The 14,450-nt window shown below is 46.9% G+C and overlaps 1 protein-coding gene across 2 annotated transcripts in view; it reads right to left on the bottom strand.

The window, feature by feature from the left end:
* Positions 1-4,327: 4,327 nt before the first annotated feature.
* The window catches only part of SYNDIG1 (synapse differentiation inducing 1), a 75,317-nt gene continuing 65,194 nt past the window's right edge, over positions 4,328-14,450 (bottom strand). For both annotated transcript variants that reach the window (XM_063328030.1, XM_063328029.1), the window contains exon 4: positions 4,328-5,430. In XM_063328030.1, the coding sequence (XP_063184100.1) occupies positions 5,272-5,430 (159 nt within the window). In that variant the 3' untranslated portion in view covers positions 4,328-5,271. The remainder of the gene's footprint in view (positions 5,431-14,450) is intronic.

A 14,450-nucleotide genomic window follows, 5' to 3' on the forward strand; every position in this document is an offset into this window, starting at 1 on the left:
GCCTCTGCAACAGGCTGCTTCAGTGTCTCAGAGGGTTGGTAGTTTATAGCCGCCTCCTTAGTCTGGTGCGTTGAGGTGACATGGACAGTGTTTTGAAAGCCAATATTTAGAAAGGCAGCAGATGAAATCACAGAATGGTAGGGTTGGAAGGGACCTCTGGAGATCATCTAGTCCAACCCCCTGCCAGAGCAGGGTCACCCAGAGCAGGTGGCACAGGAATGCGTCCGCGTGGGTTTTGAATGTCTCCAGAGACGAAGACTCCACCACCTCTCTGGGCAGCCTGTGCCAGGGCTCTGCCACCCACAAAGGAAAGAAGTTCCTCCTCATGTTTAGGTGGAACTTCCTATGCTCAAGTTTATACCTGTTACCTCTTGTCCTGTCACTGGGCACCACTGAAAAGAGCCTGGCCCCATCCTCCTGACACCCATCCTTTAAGTATTTATAAGTGTTGATAAGATCCCCCCTCAGCCATTTTTTTTCCAGACTAAAGAGACTCAAATCCCTCAGCCTTTCTTCATAAGAGAGGTGTTCCAATGCTGTATCAGCTGCTGTATCAGCTCCTCATGTGCGCTATAGACTGAGCAGAAGAAGATACTCCTGCAGGAGGGGAATCCTTCGAGGCAAATGCATCCTCCTGCAAGCCTTTAGACAGCACCAGCGCAGCCCATGTGGTCCTTCTCACATGGTTCTTCTTGCTCTTCCACTAGCTGCCCCTGCTCAGAGGCAGTTCCTCTGCTTCAGGCACGTCACAGCATGTGGCAACCCCAAACTCTGAGTCAAATGCTACCTCTGCAGCATTTCCTTCAAATTTCTCCTTCCTTCATCAGAACCTTCCTGACATTGAGGAGCAAACCCATCTCATCTGGCTTCAGAGGTCCTTGCTCAGCAGAAGCTCAGACTCTAGCACTGGTGTTGGTGGCGCTTTCTAGTAGTCTTCATGACATAGACTTTTCTTTAGAGGATTATAGCTGTTATGCTGCCAGAGATGCTGCAGCGGGCCATGCCAACATCACTTAAGAGTGATGGAAGAGGCAGGTCCTTGTCCAGCTCCTGGCTGACCCACAGTGCTGGGTAAATACCCATGTGGCAGATATTCAGCAAACTGGACACATACTAAGGCATGAAAGCTATCAACGGGAACTTTATCCCCACTTTGGGCTGCAGTGAGGCCCAGGCCTACCTGCCCAGGACGCAAGCCCCCTTTAGGTCCCCTGCTCACCCCCCTGTCCTGCCACGCCAAGTGCCAGCCCCATGTCGCGTGGTGGGTTGCTCCAGCGTGCGTAGCACAGAGGTACATCCTCAATTTTCCGCCAGGTGATGCTCTCAGAGGTGCTCTTGCTAGGCAGGTGTTTCCCACAGCGCTGCTCCTGTTTACTGTCCCTTGGGGGTCCCTGGAGACATGCAAGCCTCCATTCCCCAGTTTGGGATGCTATTTTTAAGTGTAGGTGCAACAGCCTCCGTGGCATTTTTAAGGCTGCCCATCTGGGAAAGTTTCTTCTAGCTCCAGAGATGGCTTTTACCTCTCAGGTCAATATTCAGCCTGCAGAGCCATCATCAAAAATCATAAGGCAGACCCCTGAACCACAAGATTGGTTTTAAAATGACATTATTATTATTGTTGGGCATGTATAAGGACCTTAGTCTCTGTATTTGCTTTCTAACTTTTTGAACTGCAGGTTAAATTCAGAGCGGGGCTGGGAAATATTAGGGTTTTTTTTTTTTTTTTTTTTAAATGAAAAATCTGAGTTTATTATTCAATACCAAAGCTCAGGCTTTAAGAGAGAGTGCTAATTACCCGCAAATCATGCTGACGTAAGGGAAGAGCACGTTATGCATGGCAGCCCGCTTCCTTGACTGCGTGATTCTTTGGGTTGATCTGTGTGCCAGCGACAAAGCACAAGAGCCCGTGGTGAAAGCCAGGTCCTAAGTGGAATGTCTTACCTTGCCCAGATTTGAGCTCACTGAGCACCTGAGTGTTGCAAAAGTGAGTGGGTGTGCTCGCTGCACATCTCGCGTGCTGCGAGGGCCTTCACACAGGGGTAGGGTGGTGGTGTCCTCGGAGTGCTAACTTGAATCCCAACCATCATTCTCCTTTCTTGTGATGAAACTCACCCAAACACACTTAAATCTGCGTTATTTAGCAAATGGATTGTTCACGTGTGGTGCTCAGCTTTGGGGTCTTGGCCCCTAAAGACTCCCGAGGTGGCGATGGATAACAGGAGCGCGTTTTTCCCAGTCTGGATGTCACCCATGGGCTGAGTGACACAAGCCCTGCTGGCAAAGCATGGGGCCTTTGCTGCGAGTTGATCCATCCCGTTGACACCTAGCTCCCAAGGACCTCCAGCTATGGATATCGCCGAGCCACCTGACTAGCACAGGAGTCACCATGTGGAAGGGCTACGTCTCTGCCCCCTAACAGTGGGAGACCTTGGCCTGGCTGCTGAGGAGCATGAGGCAGAGGGAGATACCCGCATGTGAACGCAGAGGACCAGCCAGCTCTCCTGAAGCTCTCAGGACCCTGAAGGGCTCCTTTGTGGCACCTCAGATGAGACAGCCACGGCGGTGCTGCTGGGAGTGCAGCTGAGGGCAATGTGTCCCATGCTGCTGCACCTCCTTTCACCCCCAGTCTTTGTGCTTATTTTAGAATAAATACAAATGGGGAAAGGCCCAGATGGAAATATCTTAATTTAAGTTAAACGAATAATCAGTGTTTCCACTTCTTGTCTTTGCTTGGGGCTTTCCTAGCCTTAGGTACGGGCTTTCCTAGCCTCAGGCAAGGTTTTCTCTGAGACAAGGTGTTACTACGTTGTGAACTGAGGCAAAATAAGCACTGGACTGAGGTATGTGTTTGACATTAGTCCAGGCTTAGCGTACACGACATTGTTGTCATCCAAGTCTAGCAACACTTCACCCTTAAAAACAGCCAAGAAAGAAACTTCCTGTTCTTCCTGAAAGGGAAGAATAGTTTGAACTGGGACAAACATGAACGAAAGTGGACACAGCCACCTGATTTCCAGGGGGAAGCGAGGCAAGAACTGCAACACGCATCCCAGGTTGGTTTATAAAGACATGACGCACTGCTTTGGAGAGCCCGCTGTAAGCACCGTAGCTGGAAACCCTGTGCATCCTCCTGGAAGAATAAGGAGGCAGCAAATTGTGCCCTTGTCCCTCACCTGCCCAAATCCAGATACTGCCCACTGGGGCAAATACAGAGTGGGGACTCTAACTTGCCCACTCACTGCTGCCTTGCTTCAAAGGGAAGGGGCCTCCATAGCAGCTGCTAGGAAAAAAGTTGAAGGGGAAGAACTACAGAGTCGACTTTACCTTAACAGGGTAACCTGGCCAAAGACCTGTATTTACTGGGCCCTCAGCTTTAGCGGTGGCTGAGAACTGATGAAGATGACTATGGGTTGCGGGTCTCTAGGCTTGCTTTGAAGCCCAACAAATCAATGCAAAAAAAAAAAAATTGTCAGTGACTGCAACAGGTTTTGGGGTCCAGCTACAGTATGGGATGGTCCATGTGGGTCCTTCTCCAGGCAGCTGAACTCAGGGTCCTGGGGCAATTTTCCCTCAGTCTAACGCTTCACATCTGTCCAAAGAAAGTGTCACACGGAGCATCAGCAGCTGTATACCACGTGTTTTAATAAACCATATAACTAGCAGAAAAATAGTTTTGGATGTGTTTGTCCTCCTCCCCGCCTCACCCCCGCCAAAATAAAAAAAAAAAGCAAGTTAAAACCAAAATAATGCCAACCCCAAAACAGAAGAAAAAAAAAATGTCCCAGAGCAAAGCTGACACACAATACAGAGTTGGAAAAAAAGGTCTTTGATGACATTCGTGGCTAAAGAAATTGTGTTTGTAAAACACCAGGTGGTGAATAATAAAATGCTTATTGTTTTGATCAGTTTCTCTCTCTCTCTGTGTATATATATGTAGATACATATATATCTATGCTGATACACCCTTGGTGGGATGAAATGGTACATCTGTAAGGCAAAAAAAATGAAAGGGTGACGGTGGGGAAGGAGTAAAGAAGGAAATAAGTGTATCGTTTCAGTCAGCGAAGTAAGGACAATGCTCCGTTCCCTTACAACGTACCATTGCACTGCTCATCGAGGGACACGCTTGTCTCTCCATGGCTATGCTGTGTCCCTGCTCCACGGATGAGCTGTGAGCTTGTAATCCGAGTGGTCTCCTTCACTGCTCCGTGTATGAGCAGTACCTCAGAAATGTATGAAGCATTCCTTCCCCTGGTTAATTCCCATGCTTTCCCACGATTTTTAATTTAAAATTGATTAGTATTTCAGTTTGCGGTTTTTTTCCCCCCCCCCCCCAGGTTTCTTGCATTGACTGCTACGCGGGTCTCCACGGTAAGGCGGAGCAACGCCGATGAGCAAAACGCCACAGGAATGTGCCATTGTCACGATGTGACTGGATGGAGGAATTCTTTTTACAGCGGATCCCATGCTACTTCGACCTCACACTCAGTCTGCGGAGCCAAGTCATGCAGTAACCTCAGCTGTTCTGCACTGGGTGGGCCTGTGGGTCACATCTTAATCCAAAAACAAGGATAGGAAAGAAAAAATATTTTTTATTTCCTTTTCTCCTTCCATGGAAACCTGCCCACACAAGAAGAGTAGGCAATACCATTCTGCGCTGAGGTCTCTGTTTCACTCTCAGGCAAATGAGTCCTGCATTCGAAAAAAAGAAAACATATTCTTCCTCCTGTTGTTATATTGCTCTTTCAGAGAACCAGCCACTGTCCGTGCTTTCCCAGATCTCAGTGCCGTGCTTAACGAGCAAACTAAGCACAAGCTCATGCTGGCTGAAAAATTCAGGTGACCAAGAAAGTATTAAGAGAACAGCTCAGTTTGCCAGCTCCTTGTAAACACCGTATTGCAAAGAAGGCAAAGGCAAAACACCCCTCTCCACACCTCCCCCAGCTGCCTTCCTTCTGGTTTTGGTTTTGTTTTTTTTCTCTCTCTCTCACTTTCCTTTTTCTTTCTCTCTCTCACTCTTTCTCTCCTTCTTTCTTTCTTGTACGGGGGTTCGTGAAGAGAAGCAAGACTTGTGCATCACAAACGATGGAACTATCCCCACCCCAGCCAGCTTCCCACCCTACGATAATGCACAAGCCCGTCTTATCCTGTACCTGCCCCCAGAAGGTGTTTGTTTGTCTCTTGATCTTTTTGGAAAATCATGCAGTCTGATCTGCTGGGGAGTTCTGCAGTGCAGGCGCCGGGTGGCTGGTTCTCCCCCTTTCCTGAGGCTCATAAGTGATTGTTTTTGGACAGATAGGCAATGAGAGCCACAGCCACCCCAACGTAGATGCCAGTTCCGATTGTGATGGACAGGACAGCCAGGAAGAGTGCTCGCCGGGAGCTGGAGCTTGCATGGTGGAAGTCCCCCTTGGCTACTGCTTTGTTTGTCTGCAAGATACACAACAATAACAACAACACAACATGTTTATTTGTTTCACCTGGAAATGAAGATGTGATGCTCATTTCTTGGCTGAAACATGATCCTGGGATATGACAGTAAATTGGAAATCAGATAATTTTTTAGTTGAATGAGGTTATTTGCACAATTAGGATGAAGATGAAACCAGCGGTATGTCAAGTGGTACTTTTAAGTGCCTTTAAGCCTATACATATCCTAGGATTTAATGCTATGCATCGTGATGACTTCTGAGATGGCTCAGCCTCCCCTGAGAAGGCGGACAGATGGGCTGCGAGACAAGGGTCTGCAGTGCCCCCTCCAGACACAGCTACAGCCCCGCTTCTGTGAGGTGGCTGGATTCCAACCTGGCTGGGAAAGGTAACAAGGGAAAAGCCCTTTAAATGTCCCACTTGCACAAAAATGTTCTTCCAAGTCAGGTGAAATGTTCGATCTGCTCTTACCTGGACAAGGACAAGAGACGCTGAATTTTCCCTTCCATTGCGGTCCTTTTGAGCATACTAGCTAGGTGGAATGACTGGTCCAGGTTCACCACCTCAGAGAGGCCAGACACCACCAGTTACCTTGCATCCACCTCAGGCCCAAGCTTTAGTGCAGGACAAACACCTAGGAAACCAGAGCTAGTAGAGACTCTCTCAGCCTTGATTCAGATGAACACTTATGCATACGAGTAGGGCAGTTCCCTTGATTATCAGAGGGGTGACCCACATGCTTAGTGAGGCCCCTGGTGTTGGACCCATGGTCTTCTCTCTTGCGGGGTGGTGCATTCAGATGGATGTGTCAGCTGGAGGAGGAGCTTCCATTTTGATGGTGTTAACAATGGCTTTTGTGTCTCTTGCTATGGTTCTTAGTAGCTCAAAAGACTAATCCAAAGCTCTGGTAATTGTATCACTTCTTCTACATAGTTTTGAGTACCCAAGCAGGTGCCTTGAATTCAACATGATCACCTGGAGTTCCCAACGTTATATACAAGGCATTTAGGCTTGAGCACAATGAACCTCCTGAAGTTACAGCTTGTTAGTACAGCTGTCAATGATGAACACAGAAAGCAGATTCACCGCTGAGTGGGGATTGTCTCCTGTGATGATCCCACAGTCACACTGGCATCAGCAGGATGGCCGCTGCAGAAAGCTGCACCTGGAGTTTGAGAAGTATTCAAATATCAGTTCTTCTAACACACCTTCCAGGCACCTTTGCTCCCAGGAGGCAAGACAAAACAAAATGCCTGCTCAAAACAGGCCAAGGAAAGCTAAAATTGGACAGGACTGATGTCCCCATTGACAAGACCACTCAATGCCATTACAGTGGATCTCAGTCTTGCAGTGTGATGAAAGGAGGACATCATTGTTATAGACCGTGGTGTGATATCAGCAGGGTCACCTGGCAGCCAGTAACAGATCTGTCACCTACAAGAAAGGTATATGCTTCTCGTAGAGGCATATGAGCTCCATAAGTTCTGAGACAGCCTTTGTTCCCTCGTTGCGAGCGACGAATTCGTAATGCTTTAATTGTATTTCTCCACAAATGCTCAATTTGCTGGGACACTTTTGCTTCAGTGTCATCTATTGCTCTATTTTTGTCTTTTTTTTTTTTTTTTTACTGTCTTGCTACTCAGAGCAATTTACAGAAGCCAAATGACAAGCTTCCATGCTGAAAAAAAGGCTTCTGGCCTTTCTGTCAATGACTTTATTAGGAGAACCGTCTCTTCTCATTCATCAACCTAATTTTTTAAGCATAATGCCTTCTAAATGTTTCAGGCAGAAACAATGTCAAACAATACATATTAGAAGAGAGAGAGACTAGGCTGCAGGCAGGAGGAAAATGATCATTTCAAAGCAGCAATATATAAACAACTCCCAGGTTTACATCTACTGTCATGCCCTTTAGTTTAGAGGGGGAAGGCATCCGACTCACGTTGCAAAGGATGTTCAGCCAGACCTCTCACCAGAGTGACCAGGGATTTAATGAGCTTCTTGTCTGGGACCTCCAAACACTCAAAAGAAAAGCCCTTTCCAGAAAAATGCCAGGGGCTTTGTGCATCGTGGACATATTTGTTGGGGGCGCTTGAAAGTCTTGGCATGGAAAGCGGAGAAAGCTTTAGAAAGAGTTGGTCGTTCAGCGCTCTTCGAAGATTTTCTTTAAGCATCTGCTACCCATCACAGCGTTAATAAAAGGCTTGAGCTGAGAGGCTCCTGTTCACCGAAGTTAAGTCGGACTTGGCAAGCAAAGGTAAATGCACAGCACTGAAGCTATCTGAGCTTTTGGATAAACTGAGGTAAACAGTTTCAACCCCAAAATGGAGGGAAAGTTTGAAAATGCTGGAGCATTTCAATTTGACATTTCTGAAATGTCGTGTTATGTTATGGAAAATCCTGCAACATTCTGGGTTGACCTCTTTTAAGTGAAACTTTGCACAGCTTCAAACCAGGTTTTTTTTCACTGAAAAATAGATGGAAACTCAAAGGGAAAAGAAACCATTAACCAAAATGTCAAATGATCTGAAAACTTGACAGCATGTCTTGATTGGATTCAATAAAAGAAGTCGGATCTACCCAAAATGATGTGTTGAGTGACCCAAAGGGATTCAGAAGGCTGATCTGTCAAGCACTAATAGGCTTTTTTCTGATAGGATCTTCAACCTAGTGAAAAATGTGCTCACAAAGACCAGCTTTTTTTCTTGATGAGCTCTTCGACGACAGCCCTGATCTTTGTGAAGGGATTGGAACCTATGGTGAAAATCCAGCTTCTCACTAAAATGTTCAGCCCAGCCCAAACCAGGTGTCTTGTATTAGTCACGTTCTGACATAGAGTTGCTGAATTTTGCAGTATTATGATATATGATATGATATAGCTTGATTTTGCTTGGGGAACAGGCCTCCGCTGTCACAGAAGTTCTAGTTTCCAACAAATTACCTAACCTGAGTGTGGTTTGCTTTTTTTTTTTTTTTAGCCTAATGCATATTTTGTGATCTGGCAAAATCAAATCCCTCCTCTATCAAATTCTGAATGTAGAATGCATTGGTAAGAGCACATAGGAAGGACAATCCTATATTCCTCCTTTATTCCATTCAGAAAGGTTTCCATTGGGACGGAGAAATCATCAACACAGGAACCATCCTCCATCAGTGTAAGACTAGTCTGAAAGGATTTGCTTATCACTAGGAAAATTCTTTGTTGCCCTTCCCCAATTAGCAAAACCATCCCATTACTCCCCAATGTCACTGTATGCAAATTACAGCATTTCTGCAGGTTTAAGCTAAACAGATCTCGAAAATTGTTACTGCACAAAATGCAGTTGAGGCCAATTTTAAAAGGTTAGCATCTGGCAACTAACAAGCAGTTTTCCTTTAATTTATTTTTTTTTTAAAACGGGGAGCAGATCTTTGGTATCTCTGTGAAGTTTGAGGGAGTCCCTTGGTTTTGGTACCCATCCAACAGCTTATGACCCAGCCCACTTGACACCTGACCACGGAGAAGTCACAACCTGTTTGGGGGCTTCCATGCTAGGGACGCCTGTGTTCTAGCAAACTCCATGTGGGAAATGAGGACAAGAAATGTCTTGTGTAGTTCAGAGAGCCCAGTCGGACCCAGTCTCACCAGCTTTTCCTTGATGTTGTAGAAAAGGTGAAAATAACGGTCCTTAAACCTAAAAAGAAACCAAGACATCTAAATGCAGACAGTGGTCAGGCTGTTCACTTGCCTTCACAGCGTCTGTACCTCATGTACTGTTAGCTGAACGACAAAACTTGTCTACTTAGAAGGACTGGCCACCTAAGCATACAATCGAACACTGCAGACGGACAAGCAGATGCAGCGATTCAAGTTTCCGGAGCCCAAATCGGTGCAAGTACAGAGAACGATATCTGTTGTGGACCCCTCTTGGGAATTGCTGCCAGCCACAACACTGGCACCTCAGGCATCGAAACAAACTGAGTCTTCCTTTTCGATACATGTTTTTGGGTCAAATGATAAATGCTTTCACAATTCCACTGTGGTTAAAATTAATCATAGAATCGCAGAATGGTTCGGGTTGGAAAGCACCTTAAAGATCATCTAGTTCCAACCCCCCTGCCATGGGCAGGGACACCTCCCACCAGACCAGGCTGCCCAAAGCCCCATCCAGCCTGGCCTTGAACACCTCCAGGGATGGGGCATCCACAACTTCCCTGGGCAACCTGTTCCTCAGAAAAAAGAAAAAAAAAAAATCCATTTTAGCTATTTTTTTTTTAATAATGTATTTCAGGTAAAAATATTGAGTAAGGAAAACACCCCATCGAATTTTGGCTAAAAATGAGGTCAGATTTATGCTGTGCTGGTCTGCACACTAGTGCAAGGCTGGTGCTGTCTCCACTTTCCCTAAACAGCCCCATCCTGGGTGGCCACAGTGCCTGTGGTGGACGTGCTCTGTGCAGCCCTGGGTGCCACAGGCGCCCCAATCTACGCAGAAGCCTCGCCTGCGACGACAAACCTCTGCATCCATCCAGGTTGTTTCTGCTCAGTCAGAGGTGGGGATGGGGTAACGTGCGCCACCAGGGCCCCGGCCAAGCCCCTGGGGCTGATGTGACAAATGGTGCAAAGACACCGCTTGTCCAGCCGTTCATACCCAGCCTGGAAACGGATTTTGGTGAGCTCCTCTTCGCAGACTCGGCTCTGGACTCACTGAAGCGATATTTGCTTGTGTTACTTCTTTGCCCTGAAAAGCAAAGCCCCAGCTATGAATGTCACTGGGCTAAATACTTAGCTGGTATTGACTAGCCCGTCGTGCTTGACTCTGGAGGGTAATGCAGCCAGGACTGGGGCAAGAATGAAGATCCAAAGGCCCTACTAACAAAGGGCTTAATTCACTACAGCCTCTTCAAGCTAAGTGCCTTAACTTAAGTAGTAAGTAATACAAACAGCTATTCTAACGGGCTTAAAAGTGGCTGCGGTAGTAAGCACTCTCCCTAATCAAAATTATATTATATCCGTGGAGTTTTACGGTACCTCTATCCATTCGCTTCTTCCCTTCCCTGGCAAGACTGTGACTGGCAGCCAGATGATTGATGAACCAATTTAATGCAGTCTTTGGGCAGCAGCGGGACCAACAGGTCCGATAAACAGAGCGGGGGACAAGTGCAAGACATGGGATGAATGATGAGTGGGGGATAATTCATCACACAGCACCAGGCAAGTTCCCTCACTGCACAGCCAGATGAGAGACTTTTGTTGCAAAGGGTTTGTATCCCTGGACTGCCCCTGCCTCTTGTTTCCCCCTTGGTCTGTGTCTTCTGGATGCCCAGGTATGACTATCAACTTGCCAGCCACTGGCGCAGGTTGTGACGAAGGCTGGGTACTCCAAAATGAAAACAGGGGCTCGAGCTAATACCAGCCCCCACCAATCCTCTCTGTAGAGGCTTTGGAAGTAAGCCAGGGGAGTGGGGAGGGTCAGGGCAAGAAGGGGTAAGGAGATCTGGAAGGTTTATCTTACTTTGTTTAACTAACAAAATGAATGTCCTGTTGTTTAGAAACATTTTCGAGGAACTTCCCTGGAGTTTCCATTTGAGCTTCTGCAAAACATATTCATCATGTCTCTGGGCTGCATGTTTTATAGGCTGAGAGAAGATGAATACTGTACCTCCACAGCTGCAAGGCCAAAGAATTCTGCTACATCCCATAGTGACTCATATATCATATGGACAAAATACTTTCTGGTACGCTGTAGCTGGAAACAGGAAACACATTGATCACAATTATTAATCCTGTCTCATCTCTCTGAGGCTGGAGAGCAGGAACGGCTCCACGTAGGCGGAGAAGAGGGTGTCCTGACCCCTTTGGTCGGGTGATGGGAGGATTTCTTTTCACTTCATGGGAAGAAATGGCCAGCAGGGAACAGGGATGCACAGGCTCCATGCAGCCACTGGCCAGACCCTGAGTCTTACTTCTTCTAGTGCCATGCAAAAAAACGCTACAGAATGAGGAGCAACTCATAAAGAAAATGCTTTTGCTCCCATATCTTCTCCTATATTTCTTCTAGTCAAAGGCTCTGGCTACTCTTTTTAACTTGCCCAAGTTGCACTTCTGGTGATCTCAAATTTCTGGGCAATATCTTCCACCTTCAGGCTTACACCACTTATTTTCACTGATGGTGAGAAAAAGACTCCAAAGTCTTTGCTAAAGATAAAGATAGGAAAAGAGTGAAGTCAGGATTTGTCTCTGAACCATGAATGACAGCAGGGAGGTGCCAGTTGGCAGGGGAAAGCATGGGGCTGGTAGACATCCAGCGCAGGGGCTGGGATGTGGGAGGAGATTTTTCAGTCCTGAGGAGAGCATCAAAGGGACTATGGAGTCCCATCAAACAGCTCCACAGGCAGAAATGGTGATCTAAATAAGTGACAAATTGTGTTTTTCTCTGTCAGCATTTGCAAATTCCATTGTGCCCATACTGTAATAAAAACTTCAGCCTGTGGCAACTTGCCTTTCAGATACTGAAGAGCTCCTCTGGAGGTTTCCATCATTTTGGCCCAGGAAATGGACACGAAGCTCAACCAACCATTCCCTGTTTGGAACTTGCTGTGGAAGCAGTGGGGAGCAGGCATCACCTGAAAGGCAGGCACTCCTAAACAGATACACAAATCTCCGGCGCTCAGTGCTGCACTTAATCTCTGCTGATGCTGAAGTTTCTTTTCCTCTTCAAAGGCAGGCATCCAACCTAGTCTAAACTAGCCTTCTGACTGCAGTGTCCAAAACCAATTGCTGGATCATCTTCAGGAAATTCCCGTCCACAGTCCAGCGTTGATAGCTAGAGACTAGATAACTTGCTTGGGATTGGTGTCTTTCCTTCAGTGAGGGATCAACACCGTCAACCCCACCCTGAGCATTTAGAAGATAAAATGTGTAAGATCTTGACCATATCCTGCTCTCTCACTGTCTGGTAGCACTGAGATCCAGTTGGGATGGCTGAGAAGGACCTCGAAACAGCAAACGCCTGGCTCACATGGAACTTTGCCTGTGGCAATGCTGAGATACTCTGAGTACTTGGGTAGCAGTGACAAAAGGATGATCCAGGGATGTCACCAGAGTTTCATTAGCACACGGGAAGGGGATAAACTGACATACGCAGCTGCTGCTGCAGCTTTTCTCCAGGCTTTGCCAGATGTCCTAAGTGCTGTGCTGTGCCTCAGAGTGACAAAACAAAATCCGGGGTGAAAACTTGCCCCTGAAGGATTTCCCTCAAGAATGAATCCTCATTCTAGTAACTAGGCTGTTGCCCTCAGCGGCCAGAGCACAACACCGTGCAATGTGAGTGCATGACAGCGGACACTTGCTGCTTCCCGTTAGCAGCCCCCCTGACCTGCCTCACCCCCTCCTTTGCCATGACTGCTCAGCAAGGCAATGGAACAAACAACAGGCTCGTTGCAATGGAGACAAGAACGGCCACCTGCATGCGGGCGGTGACAAGGACAGCCTGCTGACCATCCTGTGTCTGAAGTAGTATCTTGCATCGCACTTCAAGGACAAGCGTAGTTTAACCAAACGTTCCTCCAGCAAGCCCTTCAAGTGGCGTTTCCTTCTTTGAGAGCATCACCTTCTTCGCTCTGCCACAGTATAGGAGCTTCCAGCCTGTCCAAAATCCCACCAAACTCCTGAATGGGGATGTGTCAGATGAAAACAAGTGGCCCGAGTAAAGGGATTTCTACTGCCACCAAATTAAATGATGCTGTGTTCATGGACGGAGATATACTGGGAACAATATTTGTTCCTGGGAACCCATGAAAGGCTCAGGAGAAGAGAATGTGAATGGGGAGAAGAGGGTGTAAATGGAGACCAGCACGAGTCTGCCTCTTCTGCGCCATTGATTTTCATAACAACTGGGTTTGAGCCATCGGATCATTTTGGTATCAATGTTTTCTGCTGGAATTTGAAAATATGATGTAGGCGAGGACATGATGCAGCCCCTGGCTGGTGCTGCCTGTGGCGTTTGATTGTGTATTCAAGTGCAGATAAAACTATAAATGTCCGTGTGAGATTTCGGCACTTGGAAAAACAAGAGCATAATAATGAGAACAGCAGGCGTAAAAGGCCTGAATGAGCAGAATGCAGAGAGATGTTTTTAGACAAGCTCCACAGCAACAGCAGTTCATTCGATTGCGCTTGAGAGAATGAGACCTCAGCCTGTGATACGAGGGCAATTCTGTTTTCCTGGCATATACAGGAATTTGGATGTTTATGGTAAAGAAGATGATTTCCCCCCCTTCTGCTTTGCTTCTAGCCCTGAAGCAGATGTTGCCATTTTGTGATGAAAGGGAAGAAAATTTGGGAAAGGTGACATGCGGTGAAGCCTTGTTTACACACACACGGACATGAGCCCACACAGACTTATACACAGCCAACGTGTTTTTGTGTCCACACACATAGACATATACATGATCTGCGTAGAGGCTGGATGCAGCTATCTACATACTGCTCAAGTTCATCAACCAATTTTTAGTGACCAATTCAGTCCTTCCTTTATTTTTCCTGTTTAGATGGCTGTTTGTTTATTCTTTGTTTGAAGACACAGAGTTTAAAATGTGAGCATTACTCAGGAAGGGAAATCTGGAAGTGATTCCTAGTTTTCAGGTTCCATTTTGTGAGCGGCGAGCAGTTGCCCTCAGCTCAGGGGACATCACAAGGTACTTTTTGCCCGTAGTGCCCCTACCCCTGTTGCAAGATCTGGATTGGGACTGACTGGACAGTGCCACAGATGAGTTTGTATTTCGAGAGTGTCAGAGTCTCCTGATATGGCATCTGGTGCGTGGTCAGCAACAGAGGTCACCAAGAGGCTGTAGAGTCTCAGTTCTTGGACGTATTCAAAACCCCACTGGACATGGTCCTGAGCAACCTGCTCTACCTGACACCGTTTGAGCAGGGAGGATGGTCTAAATGATCTCCAGAGGTCACTTCCAACCTCAACCATTCTGTGATGCTATGATTTTGTGAAGACTTCACAGTTGTACAAAGTTGTGCGATGTGT

The sequence above is a fragment of the Chroicocephalus ridibundus genome, chromosome 3 (assembly GCF_963924245.1).
Source record: "Chroicocephalus ridibundus chromosome 3, bChrRid1.1, whole genome shotgun sequence".
Lineage (NCBI taxonomy): Eukaryota > Metazoa > Chordata > Aves > Charadriiformes > Laridae > Chroicocephalus > Chroicocephalus ridibundus.